Source organism: Xiphophorus couchianus, chromosome 11 (genome assembly GCF_001444195.1).
Source record: "Xiphophorus couchianus chromosome 11, X_couchianus-1.0, whole genome shotgun sequence".
In the NCBI taxonomy this organism is placed as follows: Eukaryota; Metazoa; Chordata; class Actinopteri; order Cyprinodontiformes; family Poeciliidae; genus Xiphophorus; species Xiphophorus couchianus.
This window is the reverse complement of record NC_040238.1, coordinates 7478809-7500555: the sequence shown is the minus strand read 5'-3', so window position 1 is coordinate 7500555 and position 21747 is coordinate 7478809. Positions and strand designations below refer to the sequence as shown.

Genomic DNA, 21747 nt, shown 5'->3' with positions numbered 1-21747 from the left:
TAGAACATCTTGAGGATGGGCGGGGGCAGGTGTGCTCTTCTCATCCTCTGCAGGAAATACAAACGTCTCTGTGCCCTCTTGACCAGAGACGTGGTGTTCACAGTCCAGGTGAGGTCGTTAGTGATGTGCACCCCCAGGAATTTGGTGCTGCTGACCACCTCCACAGCCGAGCTGTTGATGAGCAGTGGAGCGTGGCTGGGCCGGTTCTTCCTGAAGTCGACGATCATCTCCTTCGTCTTGTCAACGTTCAGGATCAGGCTGTTGTCTCTGCACCAGCTGCTCCACCTCCTCTCTGTAGTCCAGGTCGTTGTCGTCTCTGATGAGGCCCACCACAGTTGTGTCGTCCGCGAACTTCACGATGTGGTTGGTGGCGAACCTGGGGACGCAGTCGTGTGTCGTCAGAGTGAACAGCAGAGGGCTCGGGACGCAGCCCTGAGGGGAGCCTGTGCTGAGGGTGATGACATCGGAGGTGTGTTGTCCGATCCGGACTGACCCGGTTTCAGACACGTGACCCGGTTGATGCATGAAATTCAGATGGAGGTCCGGAAGTGGATTTCTCTGGTACAAAACAGAGCAAAATGGAGTAGCTAATGCCATTAGCGGGAACAGACGAGGCATCTCGAAAAAATGCAAGTATATTTAGGATATGATCCGTATTATCTCGGTAAAAAAGATTTCTCTTATAATCTTGAGGATTTACCCGGTGTCGAGGCTATCCACATAACTAAATATCTGGAGCTGGAGACCTCATATGAGCCAGAAGAAAGTATGACAAACCCTGGAGAATGCAATCATTTAGTTTTAGGTTGGGTCAAGCATTTAGGATCAAAAGAAGCATTAGTGAGTTGTGCAATTTTAAGTAATTAGTCTATGATAACAATGCTATCACTAACAACGAACTAACCCATGTTATTTCTATGAGCTTAGCTCTCCTGCTGGGTTTCCCCCAGTGTATTACAGGCCTGGCGGCCTGCCATGCTTTACTAGCCCCGCCACCAGGCTAATAAAAAAACAACAAAAAACGCAATTTTTTATTTTTTTTTAAAGTCAGATCGAAAGCGTCTCTATTGCTCTGAGCGTTTCACTGGCAGAGCAGATTTATTCATAAATTCCTAAAAGATATGTTTATAGAAGATAGGTTTATAGTTTATGTATTTAAAGCCGGACCAGCCACACTGCTGGAACCTCTGCGCGTAACCTCGCGCGTTGCAGCAGCTGGATGTGACCAACTACCTTCGGTTTAAATAAGGTTTATCTTTCTCACTATTAGAAAGGTTGGAATAACTGTACAGGACACAGACTTTAGGCATTTTGATGCTGGGTCAACAGAAATAAATGGGCTGCATTTACTTACTGCCCTCCATCTGCAGTGCGTGACATTGGTTCTACGTCATCTGAAACCCAGTAATCCACCTTATTCCTGGGAGGTTTACTGTAGAAACTATTATGGGTCTTACTTCCGGAGCCCACCAGAAGTATCAGTATTTCACTGTAATTTATAGGATTTTTTGCTAATCTATATTCATGATACAAGTTGCATCTCTTATAATACAATATTTAGTAAAACTTATTTACGGACACACCATCTGCTATCAGAGAGTTGCTCAGTATAGAGGTTGTAATTGTGAGTTTAGTCACAGGGAGTGACAGGAACATGATCGTTAAGTTTTGTAACGGAATGACCGTGAGTTAGCAGAGCTGCTAGCAGCTCGTTTCTCTGAAGAATGGGCAGTAATAAAGAAGAGAAAAGCAGAGAAGCTGGTCAGACTTCTGACCAGCTTTGTGCTGACAGTGTAAAACAACAGAACTACATAATATTAGCTTGGTGTGATGTAAATTTGATTTTTTGTTTGAATGTAAGAAATAAAGTTCATGATCTGAGTCTTTATCATGTTTGGGCCAGCAATAATTTTTTATAAGACAAAATAAATTATGCGGGTTTATTTAGTCCATCAGAACCAGAACCTCGAGGTTCTCCGTTGCAGAATGTCACCGCAAATCAATGAAGAAAAGACCTCTGCTGCCGCGCTTCAGACGGTAATACGGATAATCTCCCCACTGGACTAGAACCGAACCGAATCACACATTAACCTGTTAAAGAGAGCAACTTGCCACTGGAAAGTGTCGTAAGATGCACTTGCGGAGCTCAGGTAACTGTTGTGCTGTTCGTGGCTGTACTACTATAATAATCAGACCAAGTTTAGTTTGTGGCTGCAGCAAGTGTGTTTTGAACGTGCTCCCAAAACAAAAGCAGTAGTTTTCATCGCCTACCGACAGATGAGGAAACAAAAAGAATTTGGCTAAAAATTCTAAACTTTGAGAGAGCCCAAATGCTTTATGTCTGATCATTTCATTGTGTGGACAAAAAGAAAACGGAAGAAAACCCGCATCTGCATCCGAAGCAACTGAGTCAGTGAAGTAGCTACATATGCTAATGCGGGTTATTTGCGGCCATTTCTTCAAGTCGCCATCCCTACCAGCAATTGCTGTAGGTAGCGGTAAAACAATATTACCACATTTAAGCTGAGATAGCTGGTGTTCTGTTGGAAGGATTTTATAGTTAATTGTCATTTATTTGCTTTACCTTTATTTTATAGTATCATCCATTTTATTTACCTTTGCATTTACATTTTAATGATGTGCTTTGAGTGTTTTGAAGTGTTTGCAGAAACTCTGGAAGAGGCCTGCTGAGGAGTGAAAAAGGAGGATACCAAGAAGGAGACATTCCGGAGTTGATTGCCCAGAGGAACTGCAAACCTATACTCTTATCTTATGAAATATGCTTTTGAAGATTGTATGAATGAGTTGTGTTCATGTGAGTGTGTAGCTGTTTTCTGCTCCCCCTCCCTTCAGGGCTGCACACTGTCATGTAACTAGGGTGTTCCTAATTCTAATAAAAGCAGGATAAGGCTCAGTTGAAGCTTCAGAGCATAGGCCGAAATCTGTTACTGGGTTTCAGCTGTGTTCTCCCTGCAGGTAAAACTTAAGTTCTGACTCTTGTCTCTTCTTTGTGTCTGTGTTCAGGTAATTTAAACCCAACATGTACCCACATATTTTATAGCCTAAAACATCCGACGAAAGCCGGTTAGCGAGTTGCTAACATGTAAACAATTGGCGGTTCCAGTTTGCGCAGGAAGTCGCACCCATAAATCGCGCAAAACCTCACGGGGGCTAGGAATTAGGTGGATACGGTGCCCCTGAGTTTTGTCCCTTTAAATTCAATGTTGTAGGTGTGTGAGCCAATTAAAGCCCATTGCTGTAACCGTGCTGCAGCCATGGTAGGAAGACCTTTCTGAGGGTTAAAGATGGGCACAGGTGGAGGGTGGTCTGTGACCTGGGTGAAGTGTATTCCATATAATTATTGATTGAACTTCTTTACTCCCCACACCAGACTTTAGTGCTTCTCTTGCTATCTGCGCATAGTAATGCACGGCTGCATTTAGGGACCTTGAAGCAAAAGCAATTGGTCATTCCACTCCATCAGGCATTTTGTAAGATACCCTATGGAGACTCATCACTTGGAAGACGAAGGGGAAGATTTGGGTCAAAGTGTGTTAACACCTCCTCTAATGCATTGAGATGATTAACACTATTAAATGTCTCTTCACAGTCTTTTGTGCAGTTCCATTTGACATTGTGTTGCAGTAGCATATGTAGCGGGTGCAGAATTATTGACAGGTTTGGTAGAAACTTGTGACAGTAAGCCCAAGTAGCTCAGTAACATTTTTAGGCTCTGGTGCATTCAAGGCTGCTTCAACTTTGTCGTTGGTTTTGTGGAGACCATGCCTGTCAATCTGATGTCCACAATACTCAATGGCATCTTTGAAGAACTCACATTTGTTTTTGTTTGCTCTCAGTCCATACTTTTCTATCCTGGTCAGGACTGCTACTAGGTTAGCTAAATAGGTTTCCTCATGGACACCTGTGACGATAATGTCATCCAGAAAACATTGTGTGTCTGGAATGCCCTGCAGAACCTGACCCATGGCATGTTGCCATACTGCTGGAACAATGACGATACCAAATACCAGTCGGTTGTACTGGAATAGGCCTTTATAACTAGATATTTCTTGGATGTCTCTTCTACTTCCATCTGTAGATAAGTTTGGCAAGGTCGATTTTTGAAAAGTGCTTGCCACCTTCCACTGCTGTGAATATATTTTCTACCCGCGGAAGTGGATACTGATTTACGCAGAATACTGGGTTCACTGAAACCTTACCAGCACCACAGATTCTCACACTGCCACCTGTCTTCTTGCTCACTGACACTATTTGTGTAGCCCAGTCTGACCATTCCACTTCGGTGAGCATTCCTTGCTCTTCCAAGCGTTGCAGCTCTGCTTCGACTTTGGGCCGTACAGCATGGTACAGGATGTGCCTTGTGAAATTTGGGTTTTGCGTTGTCTTCCAATATTATCTGTGCTTTAATATTTTTTAGAGTGCCAATTCCTTCTTTGAACACCGGGGCATGCTACAGTAGTTGACCTAAAGTTTTAATTTTCTCAGTTTTTTTGTTAAAAAAACAATGGGTTGTTTTTGTTAAAAAGACCCCATGGTTTTTTTTAACAAAAAACTGAGAAAATTAAAACTTTAGGTCGACTACTGTAGAAGTGTTCTAGTAGGAGCAGAGTTGAGATAGCTCTGGAGCCTATCTCCAGATAGATAGACTCTAGAGCTATGGTGGGTCAAGCCTCTTTTCGTGGCTTGACCCACGAAAAGAGGAACAAGTTGTTCTTAGCCTCTAGTACTGAAGTCAAGCCAATATGGAGATGCAGACAGAAGATCAGCAGAGGACCGCACCCTGGAACCATGGGGAGGTGAAGATGCTGCACTGCTAGAAGGGGGACAAGACCTATCAGCCCTCAACCCTGGTTCCTGATTCGACTGCCGCTTTGAGCTCAACCCAAGGATCTCAAGGCTGCTGCAACAGACATGGTGAATGAACAAAGATCACAGTGATGAAGAACTGAGTCATCGGAGGACAACCACCAGTTCTACTTTGCTTCTATTCAGAAGAGGATTTTGCCATACAAAGACAAGACTCTAGCCAAGGACATCAAAACCTTCTGTTGCCGAGATCATCCACCATCTGGGTATGAGTTGAAGTACATCCTAAAGCTTTGCTCAGTTACACAGTATAGGGAAAGGTGATAGGAAATAGTGAACGTGATTTTAATATTTTTATGCTAAATCTGTAATCCTAATTAATCAAATCTGTTGTAATTTGCCCTTGCTAAAGCTTGCTAAATAAAGATTCATTAAAATTCTAATAAGATTTGTGGACAGCCAAATTAATCGAGTCAATTACTGAGACTGGTTCTTCTAATGAATGTGAAGCCCGTGTGCTTGATTCTAGAAATGTGGTAGCTTCAGACGTTTCTTTAGCGTTTATAAAATAATCACCTTGGGGTTTATGTTGAGCTATTAAAATTGTCTAGTCTGTTGCAAGTGCTCGTTGTTGATAGAGAGACAGCTACCATTAACAAGAGTGGTTTCTGGAGTTATGCAGTTGCAGGGCTGCTCAGCTGATTGCTTCATTAACTGAAAAGGTCATAACTCTTGGATGTGAAGGTAGTTAAAGGCTAGATAAGTTTCTCTCGACACCAGCTTGAATAGATTGTCTCCCCTGAGCCTGTCTTAGAGTAAGACTCGAGGGTTTTAGAGATTTTCCGGACCTGTTAGACGGAGAGCTGGTCAGTAGTCAGACCTAGAGTTGTGAGATTTGGGGTGGGGCTGGCTATTGTGCAATAACAAGTGGAATAGATAAAAGACGCTCAAGGTAGTGAAAATTAGGTTTAATCGCCCTTTAGCCATTTTCCAAATCAGAAGCTGCAATCGGAATCAAAGTTCAGCTTCGTTCCAGATGGTCAGTTAGGAACGCTGCCATATCTAGAGGATCAGACTAACGTTTCCTTCTGTCCAGTCCCATTCTGTTTATTATCCTGCTCAGAGTGTGCATACTATTAATGGTTTCAACCACAATGCAAAGCAGCATCAGTATCTCTCCATGTTTTAGACCAAGCATAGGAAAACTTGACCAACTCCTGTCAACCACTGTACTGGCCTTCTTTATGCCTACACGAAAAGCACACTACCGCCACCTCCTGGACATGAAATAATCACGTTTATACGAGAAAAGCATCAAGTTTGGACACTATAACCACCATGTTTATACAATATAGTTATGTTTACACAATATAATTATTACATTTGTACAATATAATTATCATGTATGTACAATATAACCTTGACGTTATAACGTGATAGCGCTCGAAAATGTATTTTCCTCCGTGATAGCAATATGCTTCCATAGGGATGGGCTACAGGAAAATAGCCAAGCAGCTTGGTGAGAAGCTGGAAGCTCTCACCTCATGGGGTATCAATGGTCATGAGGTAGGTGAGGAATCACGCCTGAACTACACAGCCAGATCTGGTTAATGATCTGAAAAGAGCTTAGTCCACAATCTGAAAGGTTACCATAGTTGCCATGGATTAACATTCTGTCTTGAACGTGCACCTAATGTCCTCTGCTCAAGCCAGCACATGTCCAGGCCCATTTGAAGCTTATCAGTGACCATCAGGAAGGTCCAGAAGAGAAATGAGAGAAGCTCGTAAGGTCTGAAGAGAAAAATATAAAGCTTTCTGGTCTAAACTCCACTTGCCATTTTTAGGGGAAGTAGAAGAATGAGTACAACCCCAAGAACACCATCCCAGACATGAAGCAGGGAGGTGGACACGTCATTCTTTAGGGATGCTTCCATTAAAAGGGATGACTGCACCATGTTGAGGGGACGATGGATGGGGCAGTGCATCAAGTGATCTTAACAAACAACTTCCGTCCTTCTCCAGTAAAGGAGATGATGATGGGTGATGGTTGAGGCTTCTAGCATGACAATGACCCGAAACACACAGCCAGGGTGACTAAGGAGTGGCTCTGTAATAAACATCTCAAGGTCCTGGAGTAGGCTACCCAGTCTCCAGCTCTGAACCCAATAGTGAATCTGTGGAGGGAGCTGAAACTCCACGTTTCCTCTAGCAACAGCCACAAAACCTGAATGATGTGGATAAGATCTGTGTGGTCCAAAATCCCTGCTGCAGTGTGTGCAAACCTTGTCAAGAACTACAGGAAATGCACATCTGTAATTGCACCACACAACAACAGATACTATATCACTGACATCAAATTCATAGAAACAGTAATGAACATAATAATAATGTGAAAATGAAAAATGTGAATGATACACTTTTATACATTTAAAGGTAATGCAATTCCTCCTTATGTAGACTAAAATGTGTCAGGAAAATACACAATCTGGCAGAAAAAGTTTTAGGACATAAGATTAGAAGCCTGATATTTTTGCTATCTTTTTGTTTTTGTTTTGAAACAGTCTAGCTATTAACATCGGTCCAGAAAAATAGCTCTAACACACAAGCACTAATATTTGACTAGATGTCTCTTAACAAATTAAAGCCCAACACACCTTGTGAATATTTCTGCTTGTCCTGGCAGAATTGATAAGAGCTTTTATAAACAGTTACATTTTTAAACACAGATTGAGTCAGTAAGGCTCAGGTGAGGGCCATTAGAAGCTTGATGTTAACATGATTTGCCCATTTCAAATCCTGGAAGGATGCATGTTTGTTGTTATTATCCAGCAAAAACACCTAACTGCATCCAAGTTTGTAATGATAGGCCAGAACGCAGGAGTTTGCTTTGCCAAAGTGAAGCAGGAGACACAGCGGTTGTAACTGATTATAAGTGAGGCCTTTAAAGTGCTTCAAAACTTTTGGCCCCAAAGGCCATTCACACAAGCATCTTCGCTAAACATACACATACCTTGTATACAGAGAGTCTTGTCTCTGTATACAAGGTGTTATTTATTACCATCCTACTATTTCTAGATAAACATTTGGCATAAAAAAACACATGTAAACAAAAATGGATTTCTTGGAACCACTAGGGGTCTGCTGAATTTAAAAGTGCCTGCTCTGTGTCTTTCTGAGCTGCATAAAGTGGATACTTTATGCAGCTCAGAATGAAGTTGCACATTTTGGAGCAGATGCTTCCTTCTTGATTGGCATCTGCTCAATCCACTTATGTAAAACTGACTTCACGTTGTAGTAATGCTGGTGTTGCAATAGTTTTCAGTCCATTGCATTTGTTATTACTGACGGTTCCTGAGTTCCAACAAAACAGTTTTCAGATGCAACAAAAATTGCTTTTGACTAAATAAGACTTCTGAAATAACTTATCTTGATGTCAATGCCATAAAAATGGACTACTCACTATGAGGAAACAGCAAGTCTGACAAGAAAGCACTTGAGAAAACTATCAATTCAACCTAAAAGAGTCAACAAATAATCTTGCCTGACTCTGGTCTTGCTAAGTGGTAATTAACCAAATAGTAGTTTTTGAAATTCATAAAAAATGTATGTTGTATGATAATTCCACCCTGAAAACACAATATTGTTCACCCATTATTCACAAAATTAAGAAAATATCCATACTTTTTATTAATGTGTGTAAACTTTTCACCTGAGCTGAATGTGACAAAGAGTAGTGGATATTTTATTGCAGATTAAGGTGTATTGTTATGCTGTTGTCTTATCTGTGAGTACTCTCCAGCATAAAAAATATGATGAAACTTACTGACGCCTTGCTAAAACCTTGCTGAATACAGCAGAGGTGTTCTGAAAAAGTCTGTTCTGTGCACTACTGATTTTCTTTGCTGAAGGTACAGAAGCAATGATTGTTTAACTGATGATTTGTCTGCAGACTAACCTCTGCATTCAGGTTGTCAGCTAGGCTGCCCAGGAACTGACTCTCGATGGGATTTTGCTGGGTGAGCAGGGTGAGGTAATGACTCAGCTTGTCATGGGTGGTGATGATGGTGCCCTCTCCGTACTTGTCAAACTGAGGTCGACCCGCTCGGCCAAAAATCTGCATGACATCCAAAATTCCCAGGTCCACAAAGGCACCACGCTTTGCATCGTAGATTTGAGTTCCCTGTTAGACACGAAGAAGTGAAGTTGTCCTAAAGTGTATAAATGAACCTGAGACTAGACTAGATTTACATATTAAACCTATGGAACCAGTTTAAGTCCTTTAATTATTTAGTTCACTGTACAATTTAATATTTCTGTACAGAAATGTAATTCATGAGGAATAAAAAGAAAAGCAGCTTAGGGTATTCAGTAGCCTAAAATTCCAATTTCATCCAGGCTAGTTCTGAGGGTATACAAACAAGCAACAGATTAGAATTATCTTGACAGATCAGTGACAAAAAATAAATAAAAAGAAAGAACCTTAATGATAACTGCATGGGCTGGCAGGTTCACTCCCCAGGCTAAAGTGGCAGTGCAGATCAAAACTTTCAGGTGGCCTTTAGAGAACGAGTTCTCCATGAGGCTACGGTCAGACCGCAGCATGCCAGCATGGTGGATCCCAAAGCCTTCTGGGAACATTTCCTTCATCTGCTTGTTTCTGGAGTGTTGGATCTAGAACACATAATAATAAGATCACATAATAAGATCAGAACCAAAACGGCAGGGAGAATATGCAAAGAAACCAGGGTGTCAACAAATCCATACCTAAACTTGAAAGACAGCAGAAAAACTGTTTTATTACACTGATAGTTTTGGCAAATGGCCTGTACTTATATTGTGCAAGTCTGAGGATTCCGAAGTACTTTACACTACAAATCGAATGGGCTGTATGAAACAAATTTTATTGTGCTTCTGTACAATAAAGGCTGATTATGTAGTGTCTTGACCAAGGACACCAAAAAAAAAGTGACTGAGATGGATGGAGCAGGGTTCAAATTGGCAACCCACCAATTACAGGATAAACCCCAAACCTCCTGAGCCACTGCCAATGGCAACTGATAATGTTAAATTAACCACATATAGGTAATACGCAGTGCTTTTGGTTCTCCAAATGTTATGAATACTATGGCCTCCAAATAGTTCCATTTTGGTCTCATTTGACCCGACTATATTCTCCAAGTATTTTATAAGCAGAGGCAATTAAAAGTAGAGAAAACAAAATGTACATGAGACGAGGTCTCAGCCATGGCCAACAACACATAACGGCAGTCCTTTACTAGTCATGCTGATTTTGTGTCTTTGCTTACCTAACTGACATGACTGATATTTTCTAAAGCTAAAGTGCAGAGATTTTCTGAGTCTAGTGCAATGTTTCTCAATTATTTTCTGTCATGCCCGCCCCAGGGATTATAATTTTTTTCACGCCCCTCTACTGCCCTTCCCTCCCCAGAATTGAAATACTACTGAGAATCTGTTCATATTTGATAATTTATCTGTACAATCTACTGGCTCCAGCATTGTGTGACCTTTTTTATCAAAACTGCTGTTTTGTTGTTCTAAGTCTCAAAATAATTTCCAAAATCAGTTTATTAAGTGAATCAGAATAAAGTCGTAATTTTATAATAACTTTTCACCATATCACCTAAATTCTGGAATACTGAGAATCTTGTAAAGGTTATAGTTGGTAGTGGTTTAAAAAGTGAGTAAATATGAAATGTTTTAGCACATCAGAAGCAAATTTTCAGGCCCTTTAAAGCAGGACTTTAAAACGATTGTTTAACCAACTTTTTATCTAACAGAAAGAACCAGATTTGCTGAGCGGGTCACGTTACATATAATTTTATCAGAGCTTTTTAATTTAACGACTTTCTTCCGGCAATATTGCGTCTTTATTCTGCCAATATTTAAACTATTCTGCTAATACAACTTGGTTCTCCGCAGTATTATGACTGTATTTGAAAATAACAATCTCTTAGCCTAGCCATAAAATTCCGTCATACTTCCTTTATTTACCTCTGCTGCCATACTTCTTGTCACTGTCAAACTTCTCCATCACTCCTCTATGGAGCCTCCTTGGGGACATGTGAAATTTTTTTTTTCTTTTGCGTTACCTTGCAAAAGATTTTGCTTTCTATCGCAATGATGTACTGATCAGTTAATGCGGATTAATTGAATACTGTAAGCCTAGAAGGCTTTCGTGAGAGTTTTCCATGTATGTTAAGATCTCATTGTGAAATATCTGAAGTTTTATATCTTTTTTAATATCTTTTTCTGTAGGATAGAAATGCAACACAAACCTATGATATAGACACAAACTTTCCATAAGTAGGAAAAAAAACAAAACATCCAAACTATTTGGACTATTTCTGTATTATTATCGCCGGGTAATAAGTCATCTGACAGTTTTGATTGTGTTTCTGTTCTGTTTTTAGTCTGAATAATTTATGGAGATGTTTTCCATGTGCAGTTCCATCTCAACCTTACACAGACATAAACATGCAGTGAATAAATCAATTTTCAATCAGTTTTTTTCACCAAACAGTTAAGCATAAGCACTGAGGCTCTTTATATGTGTATATATTTGAAATTTTACATTGACATTTGTGACTGTATACAAAATAGACCAGCAAATATTGCAGTAAGCATATTGCGAGGGAACACAAAGGTTTTGCGATGTAACGCAAGAGAAATTTTTTTCCCATGTCCTCTAGAGGGCTCTGTACTCCTGTATCACTGTAGCCATATTTCAAAACATCTGTGCTTATTTTTGTTTTCCCCCCCTCTGCTCTGTTTACAAGTGCTCTGTAGATACTTCTAATCTTGAACAGGCAGCCTGTTGATTAGTTTGAACACTACTGCCACCTAGTGACCGAAGGCTTGTTTATCAATTAAGCATGAATAAAGACAATTATAAAGTCCTGCTTCTCGCGCTCCCCCTGACACTTTGCCATACCCCTCTGTGGGGGTGCTCCCCACTATTTGAGAAGTACTTGTCTAGAGCCAGAGACATGGTTGGGCTGTTACTGTTTTGTTAAATGTTACAAAACAGAAACAGAATAAAAAAGAATTTAAACAAAAGTCCAACAGTGAAGAGTAGCTGCCGATTCACACAGCACCTAGAGCTCAGAGACCACACACAACTAGACACATGTGGTGTGGGGGATTGAGATGTATGCTTTGACTGACAGAAGGCCTGTGACCTCGCTGGGCTTAAGGTGAGTCCTTATCACAGAGCTTTATCTCTCTCTCCGGCATCTAAATGGAGGTCAGAGCCCAGCAATCCTCTTCACTACAAACAGACAGCCCATTATTGTCAGCAGCTGTCTGTCTCACCCCCACTGAGCCAGTGTTTGACTTGCAGTCAATGTCTGCATTTGTATGCAAAACCTGGACAAAAGTAGGAGTATCCAAGAGTGAGCGCATCTGTAGTTGTAACCCGCAGAAAAGTCTTTTTTTGAATATGAATGGTTTGCTTAATATGACAAAATGGAGTTAGAATAATATATGTTAATGAAATTATTGCTGATTATTTGGCATTCAGATTATATGTATATATATTTACTGAAATTAAATCTGCCTTAATTGTCTTTTTTTTCTTTATGAGATTAAATTTTGAAACATCATTAAGGATTAGTAAAGGATAAGGAACATCAGTTTTCCGACATCATTGGGTGGAAAGGAAGCCTTTAACGTCCCTCATTTCTAAGTCGTGATAAACCGTTATTGATATTTAACTTGACTATCTGACAAAACCAGACCTAAACAAAGGTCAAAGGGATTAAGTAGCATAACAAACAATTTGAAACATCCACATGAAGCCCCCTTCATTTGGTAAGAGAAAGTATCTCAATTCAACAAAACAAAAACAAGCTATTTTCATAAGTCCAATTTTTAATCAGAGTTTGTGTACTCAACGCAAGGAAATATTACATGGTGAAAATAAGAGCTTTTAACAATTTTTAATTCAAAAGTGTAGTCCCCCTCACAGTAGCTGTAAAATATATTACCAAAACATTTTTATTGAAACTATTTTATGAAATTTGTCACTCTCTACAAACTGCTGTTCCCCTGGAGTATAAATATGAGGTGACAAGGTGGTCAACACTACTGAGGCTTTAGCTGGAACTATATACCTTGGTCAGATAAAACTTTTATGCCTTGTTTCCACTGAGCATTATGGCATGGGTCACTGTGGATTGCTATTTTGTCTGTTGCTATTGTAAAAGCAATTGACCTACTTGGGCCCCCTTCGGTTGTTGGTCCATAGTACAGTAGGGTTAGGTTGGAGCTACTGGCATTAAATAAGCCCTGTTAATTAGGAGACAGAAATAAACAATAGTTCCTCACGTTTGTCATTGCACTATAATGGCGCCACGTTAGGCGTTTGGGTTTGACCTCGCCTGCCAGTTGGAGTTCAACTGGCAGTGGAAATGGTCACCTTAATAAGCTGGACCATAAAATAGTGTACTATTTTATGCACAGACCCATGCTGTACTGCTCAGTGGAAACAAGGCATAAGTGCTGTTCTTTTGGCAAAAACAGACTGAACAAATGACTGAAGGCACAGGTGCTTAGAACTTTGAAATGTTGGTAAATAAGTGATCACACTCATACAAAATAAGCATGTCACTACCCTAAACTGGTAGTGTGATGCATCATTGCATCCAATTTCATTGATCTTCAAATGACAGCTTCTCTGTGAAGGCCGAACAATTGAACAAGCATAACTTATAACTCTAACTTATAAACAAGCATAACTTATTGACCTCTAAATTACTGGCGTTTGGAACTCAATCTAACCATTTAGTGATTTGAAATAGTGTCACTATGGAAATTTCTACATTGATGGAACCCTGGAATTTTAACAGAACCATTTTCTCAGTCCCATCTCCTGTTTCCTGAGTAGTAATACCGACATGTGTAAGAGTGATAAAGGGGAAAAAAATTCAGCAACACAGCTAAATTGGATTACAGCAAATCCTTATTAAAATACTTAAAAAAAAAAAAAAACTTTTACTGACTAGAACGTCAACAGATATGGTTCCATGAGGAAATAGCAGGAGAGATTATTTTGCTCCCATTAACCGATCACAGTCCCAGGAAAAAAAAATAATTAAGCTAGTTAACATGGTTATGTTGAAAACCATTAGAGTTCTATTCACAAGAACCTAAGCATTGGTCTGATTTCATGTTATAAAACAGCCAAGCTCGTCTGGTTGACATGTTCACAGGAAAAGGCAAAGGCAGGTGCATGTCTGATGGAAGCAGAGTAATAAGTGGCTGAATCACTGTTGCACAAATAATGACAGAAGAGCTTAAAAGCACGTTCAGTTCATCATTAATGGCTTCACTTTGAATGCATAAGACTTTTATTAAGCATGGTTCAGATCAGAATACTTAGAACAGATTGGGTTTAAAAGCTGTTCTGTGTAGCAAAACAGCAACACACAGGGTGAGCTGCAAACAATAAAGCAATAAGACATTTCACTCTTAGCAAAAGTCCTATATTAGCTATATATTAGTCCTATATCAGTACCAACTGAAAATCTGATGTATATAGATGGCAGTGAATGCTGTTGGTATTCTTATATATTCCTTGGTGCACTAACTTATTTGGATGGAAATCCCATAAAAATGATGCAACAGCACAAAAAATATTCCAGCCAAGCTGTCAGAAGCCATATGTCTGAAAAGCAGGGCAAACTCATGCCTGGTGGGGCCCTCAGGGCCAGGGTGCACACACTAGTGCTGAGATATGTGTGAGCCAGAGAAGATAGCTAATTGAAATGCTACAACTGAGGTTCTGCTTTGAGGTGTCAGAGCAAATTACAGCCATGCTTCCAGCCTCTAATCTGAGGTGAGTTAAGGCTGATGTCTGCAGTGCAATGACTGGATTTGAGATGGCAGTGACCTAAGCTTCTGATCAGGTCCCATTATGCGGTGCCGCTTGCAGCCTCTCCTGCTGCACACTTCGCTTGGTCCAGAGACAGCCAGCTGCCCGTTCCACTCACATTCTGTTATGACTTTGACTTTGGATAAAACATCAACAAACAGCCAGGTTTATATTAATTATTCCACAAGTATTACCACCTGGCTTTACATTTCTGACCATTTCTGCAATTAAACTCTTCAATTTCTCGCTAGAGCCTGTTAAAACAAGATGGGGACAAGTATGAAACAGAAACAGATTAACTATAGGATAGGGCTGTTAATGGATTTTAAAAAACAAAACAAAAAAACCCTGTTAATTTAAGTATTTGACATATGGGTGCTGTGTGGGAACTACAATTTTCCTGAGGGAAATCCCCAGGGGATTAATAACGTTTCTATCTGTCTGTCTAAACGAGAATTGTTGTGAAAAACAGTATATGACTAGCATAAAAACCTTCAGAGTCTACTACTATCTGGCAAATGTTGTATGCTATACACATCAACACTGTCTCTCGGAGCATCAGAAATATCCATCTGGTTGTTAAGCTGTGCCACAATAGCTTGTTGCTGATCTCACTTAGTAGCACTTGATGGTCTTAATGTCTACTGCTTTGAAGGTAGGCCGTTACTGTTGGAAAGGCAGGAGTGAGAAGGGAGTATGAGTTCCCACTTATACCTACTCCACTCTACATTTCCATTACATCAGCCCTTTTCTCTGAATAGGCCATTGTACTGCAGTACCATTACCAAGAGTTATTTGCTAAACACACAGAAAATCATTCTAAGGACTATAAAACTGCATAATCAGTTATTACAATTTAATTATGTAGTTCCTTCTGTCTGCAGATGTGATATGGTTAATCTGATTTGCATGATCAGGTCAATTTTCAACATTTATAATAAGCTAAAAAACTGGAGAAAAAATGGTATCTGTAGAAATTCTGAATTCTAAATATTTTTATTAATCCACAAGGAGATTAATAGAATCATATTTTTTTCTTCAAAATAGTCAAATGATAGACAAAACCAATAAAGCTGCAAGCAGCATCGAACAGCCCTTACAGCTCTGCACAAAATTGGTACTTTTCTAAAATACCAGTGTCATTTAAAAAATTACTTCATTGAATAAAAAGAAGCATTTCTAAAATGTTGCTTAAAAATGGTAAGTTCTAAAACATTAGGATCCAGATTTCTGTTCTTCAGAAGGGGCTTTCCCTCTGCCATTTTAAAGGGAGTGGGGAAGACACCCATCTGAAAAGAGCAATTTACAATATCTAAAATTTCATACTAAAAAAAATCTATAAAGTGAATAAAAAAGTAATGATGGAATTGGGTCCAATGGGCAGGTGGTTGGTTTGACTTGAGAAAAAACTTTACAGAGCATCTCTGCACCAACCACAGGATAGTTGTCCAGTGTTTCCAGAGGTAAAAACAAACATTCAGTAGATTTAAAAATTTTACTCAGATAAAATGCTAGCTCTAATTGACTTGGTATTTCCTCTGAAGTGATTTGAAAAACTGTTCACATAGAAAGTCAGTTGGAGTCTGTGAATAAGCAGTAAAGTTAGTACTAATCAGATTATCAATGGTGAAAAACATAACTGGGATTATTTTTGTGACTGTTAATTGTTTTGGAAAAATATTCATTTCTTGAATTTCAGCCAGCAGAGTTGTATATTTTAAGTTGTTTGCGCATTGTTTGGTAGTCAATTGTCAATTTATTTTTCCTCCATTTCCTCTCTGCTTTCCTGCAATTTCTTTTGCGTTTCTTTATATCTCCAGTTTTCCATGCGCATACTTGTTTATTAAAAACCTTTTTGAGGCTAACTGAGCTACATGGTCCAGGTTTGATTTCAGTTTGTTGAAGAATTGACTGACCATTGAGTCACAGGAAGCAGCTAAGCATCACTGAACATGGTGTCATTTTGATTAGGTCACAGGGGTCAGATAGGGACTTTTCAAAGTAAAACATTATACTTCCTGTTGTCTATGGCAAGGCTTATGATCTCATAATTTAACCACTAAGTAGGGGATCAGATGGGGATCAATCTCAGAAGGTTTTGTGTCTCAATGAGTTTCCATTTAGGAGATATAAAATTTCCAAGTTTCATAGTGAGATGTCAAACTTTGAGGACTGGCCATACCCTTTTACCACAATCAAAAACTTTGATTTGACAACTTTAGTCTTCCCTAACATGCAACAATAAACAGGAAAAGTTAGCTTTGAAAAGATCCTTGTACTCACGTGTAACCTGGATTTCTAAGTAGGTAAAGCTCTGATTTATGACCCTAAATGGTAACATGTGCAATGGGCAACTGTTAGCTAAAGCATTAACCAGGAACAATTCACTCTTGCTGAATCTTATAGCCTAACAGCTGACCAAATCTACAGTGGTAAGAACAGCCAGAATAGAAATCTATAAACGTTAATACAAAAAATAGATCTGAGCACAATTATGAGGAGTTCAACTGTTAAAGCAAATTATAATGGATTAATGGGCAGCCCTGACATGTTGAGTCATTGAGACAAACTTCCAGAAAATTGTAAAACAGCCAAAACACAGACCTCCTTTAATCTGGACTAAAACCCCCAATTAACAACAAACATAAATGAGGTGCTTGCGACTGACAATACTACTGTTTTCACCTTTGACTTGAAGGAAAAGTTAAGTTTTTTGTTGTAGATCATGGTTGGTGGTATGCTTCAATGTTTTAACACCGATGAGCAGAAAATGAAACAAGAAAATGGAAGTGCAACTGTTTTCAATAACACGATAACATGCAAGACTGCTCCCTGAGGGCATGAGACTCCAGATGAGCTGTCGTCCCAGAACAGTCAGGCAAGATGGAGGAGTACTTCACACTTCACACAGTTTTCTTTACACTCTTCAACCATCTTACAAAAAGCCTTTTTCTAATTATGGAAATATGTTTTGTAGTACAGTAGGTGTGTTTGTCACTGCTGTTTCAAGCAGCCATTGAGGTGTGGCTTATTTGTTGTTGATCAGTGCTTTGGGGAGCGAGTTTGGACAGACTGAAGCAGTAAAAGGACAGGCAGGGGACTTGAGCTGTAAAAATAGCATCAAATGAAAATAAACCATGACATTAATGAGCCTTGTCTGGTGATGTGCAGAGTCCCTGGGGGCTTCCAACTCAGAGGCATCAGTGGATCTTTAAAAAAAAAAAAACATGAAAGCTGCTCTTCAAAAAAGACCAGAGATACAAAGAATTGAAGAAAATGGTGTCCACAACAGCAATATCAATGCTCGTCAGTTTAAATCTCTGTAGCTTCATATCATCACTGCTAAAAACTGCTCCTTTCATAGAAAACACTCTACGCTATGCCATGCATGCTCTGTTTAAAGCCTCTTAAAAGGTGTGAAAGGTGAAGCTTTAAAGCCCTCTAAAAACAGAGACAGACCTATAAAACAATGTGCAATAGACCTGTGAGACCACAAGGTGTCTCTTATCCTCTACTGAAAATCTGCCCATCTCTCTTTGACTTTGTGTTGAAGGGTGTGGAGATAGTTGAGGAGAAGAGGGTGGCTTGTTTAAGTCAAAGCAAGCAAAATTAAAGAGTGCCTGTAAGAAGTTTGTCCAGATGCGTCCCAAATGCGAGTCATATTCTGAAACTGATTCCAAACACACTCTGCCTTTAAATCAGACAACATGGTTAATTTAGATTTTGTTTATTCTTACAAGTCTATAAAATCATTTCAGTATTTGGATGAAGCAAGAGGGACACCTTGCTTCATAATTAGGAAATAAATTAAATCAGTACATAAAATTTGATTATTATTTCATCATATATTTGAGTTAATAATACTAATGAAATGGTTGTGGGTGTATCCTAACACATTCCCACTGCCCCTTAACCAGAGATATAATATAACTAAAGTTTTCATTGTATCTCTGATATATATATATATGTTTTATATATTTAACAACACCAATTCACACATACTCTGTGCTGTTTTAACAGCCAAAAGCTCATCTACTCAATATTGACTTATAGGAGGTGAATATTTACCTATTTCATATTTAATATGATTTAAAATGATTTTTGAAGAAATCAGTTTTCACTTTGATACAATTTTTTTTATTGTTAAATAAAAGGACACCAGTGTATTAAGAATTATGGGGCAGGGCTTTTCTTTTGAATGTAAAAACAAATAATGTACCGACTTCAAGGTAAAGAGCTAATAAGCTGCAATGAAGTCAGAAGGAACCACAAGCAAAGATATCTTTCTGGAAACACGGGTGGAAGGAGAGCTTTTAATCTGCATGGAGCTAGAGACTGCAGCTATGAGAGCCTGCATATAATGGAAGCCTGTCCATTATATGGACAGGCTTCCATATAATGGAAGGGTTACAAGTTCCATTGTAACTTCTGCTGAAGTTACAATGGAAGACCATGGTGATGACGGTGATGCAGTTATTCTAGCTGGGCAGCCCCACTGCAGTAAGGCTTAGCCCTTTCAGGTATTCTCTCAGTCTGGCCTGCAGAAAGTGGGTTGGTAGGTTGCCAGCAACATAAATGACAAAGAAAGAGAAGTTTGCTGGAACATTTTTGTTCCTGTCTTGTTCACTCTCACAGCATGTAAAAAAAGTGTGAGGTATTACTTAAATCATTTCTGTCTGACCACGCCTCATTCTGGCCTTGTTGCATATAGTACCTAAGTTCTGCAACTGACAGAGTAACATTATATACAATGGATTTAATATTATTTGAAAAATATACATCCAGAGACCCCAAAAACCAGTAGAAGGCTTAATTAGATTGTTTTATGTAAATCCAACAAAAGCCCATCAACAGCGCAACGCTGCTCTTCAGTTTTCAAATATCCTGAATTATTAAAAACACTCATGGTCAGATTTGGCAGTGACATAAAGCATGTTTGTACTTTGGAGTCAACAGTTCTGTTCATTAAGCAAACTGTAGATGTTCAAACAAATGGTTAACTTTGTCTTACTGTCCACCCTTGTTCTGTTTTTACAACCTCAGCCTGCTTATATTCTTTTGGACAGAAGTGATTTCTCTGCTGTGCTTCTTATCACAAGATCATTGTCCAAAAGTGAAATGAAAACCGAATGGGAACAAAACCAGTCAGAAGCAGAGGGCAATTTCTGCAGAGCTAAAGAGATTCTAATGATGAAGGATTTGTAACAAGTGTGTGAAAGGCTAAACTGAAATGTAATTTAAGTGTTGCAAACAAATATGATTTAAATTTGGGTGTTATATTCATTGTAATACACTGCAAACGTGATCATTTTTCAAAGCAGCTTTTAAGAGTCAAACCAACAAAGCAGTTATTGTATATTGTATATATTGTTATTGTTATTGTATATTATATAGTAAGTATAAAGCATTGACTAAGGCAAGAGTGCCAAGACCAATTTTAAACAAACACTTATCTCTGACATTGCATGTCACATATTCAGATTAAAAAGCCACTCTGTGCAATCAGTGGAGAGAAAAAGTAATGTGTAAATGTTGCAGGGAATACAGGCATCATATTTTTCTGTTTATTCTTCACACACACACCCCTTCTCTTCATAGTGCAACATTTAAATATCAAGCGTAGAAACATGAAGAAAAAGCTTTATTTCAGTGTTTATTTGAATGTGGCCATTTTTGTCTTAGCGTGGATTAGTTACACAGCTCAGACAGAAAAACTGCTTTTAATAACTGGCTCTAGAGGGAAAATTCAAATATCTAAGCTTGACTGACAGCCTCTCCAACTCCTGAGATAAAGCCAATTAAATAACATGGATAGAAGAGAGAAAAATAAATTATCTAAAGCTGGATAAATAAATGCTAAATTATTTGAGTGACCTTAGAGGGGCATTATTTCACTGCACATGCATACTGGAGATTAAAAAACACCTATAAATATTTATGCGGGGCAATTTCCAGAGAGCAAATAAGCAGTGCATTATCTCTGTGTGAGTTTAAAGTGGAATCATCCTGATGCCCCTTCCTCTGGCAGTGTAGACTGAGAAAAAAACACATTCAAAGTTAGACTAATGGAGTGGATAATACACATTATTAAATAAAAAATCATTTATGTACATAAACTGCAGAGTATTGCAGAAGTACTTTAAAAGTACAGTTTCAGAGACTAACCAGGTCACAATGCACCATTTTTAGTTCACTAATCTGCTTCTCTTTCCAGTTTTACAAAGCATGAAAAGTGATCTGATTTGTATACATATCCCATTTAAATAGAGAAGCGATTAGAGGCACATCAATCTTGGCTCAGCCCCAGGGAGTAGGGGAAAAGGTTACTAAATTTATCACTGTGGCTTCTGTTGCAGAAAATTTAAAAATGGGGATGGGAGTTAGAGTCTGACTGACTGTCCTCTGAGAAAGAATAAAGCTCCACCTCTGTGTACTCTTCCAGCAAAGAGACCATTAATTACACACACTCTCTTCATGCCCACACCGCATGTAATATACGACTGAAACGAGTAAAGGCTCACACACAGTGATTATTGGCTGTTCATCAAAACATCTAGCGCTCCCAAACTGCAGTAGGTTAGTCCTTAATACTAGAAACAAGTGGGACGAGGATAAAAACAGAAGCATTCTTTTACAGACAAATAGTTTGTTTTTGAGATATAGTCACATATTTTTCTGTGTTACTACATATGTCTGTGATTAACCAACTGACAAAATAAAAATAAGGACCTGGAAACCAGAATAGGTAGAGCTGAAAGTTTAAGTGTGTGAAGGTTCTGAGCTGAATTTTGCTAGCCATGCAAAATGGTGCCCTCTGTCAGTCTACCCCCGGGCAGCTGTTGCTACTATCCAGTAGCTTGTGATCATCAGTGTGTGAGTATGTGAATACGTGCATGACTGCATGCAGTGTGAAACACTTTGGGGTCCTCTGGACTTGATAAAGCACTATACAAATACAGACAATTTACCATTTACTATGCACAATATGAGACATTTCCATATTAGAAAAGCAGCAGTGGATGGACATG

At 39.1% G+C, this 21747-nt stretch overlaps 1 protein-coding gene across 2 annotated transcripts in view; it reads right to left on the bottom strand.

Annotated features, from left to right (window-relative positions):
• ascc3 (activating signal cointegrator 1 complex subunit 3) overlaps positions 1-21747 on the bottom strand; it is a 238337-nt gene that overhangs the window by 82943 nt on the left and 133647 nt on the right. For both annotated transcript variants that reach the window (XM_028030745.1, XM_028030743.1), the window contains exons 15-16: positions 9307-9498; positions 8783-9007 (exon numbers count right to left, since the gene is read on the bottom strand). In XM_028030745.1, the coding sequence (XP_027886546.1) occupies positions 8783-9007; positions 9307-9498 (417 nt within the window). The remainder of the gene's footprint in view (positions 1-8782; positions 9008-9306; positions 9499-21747) is intronic.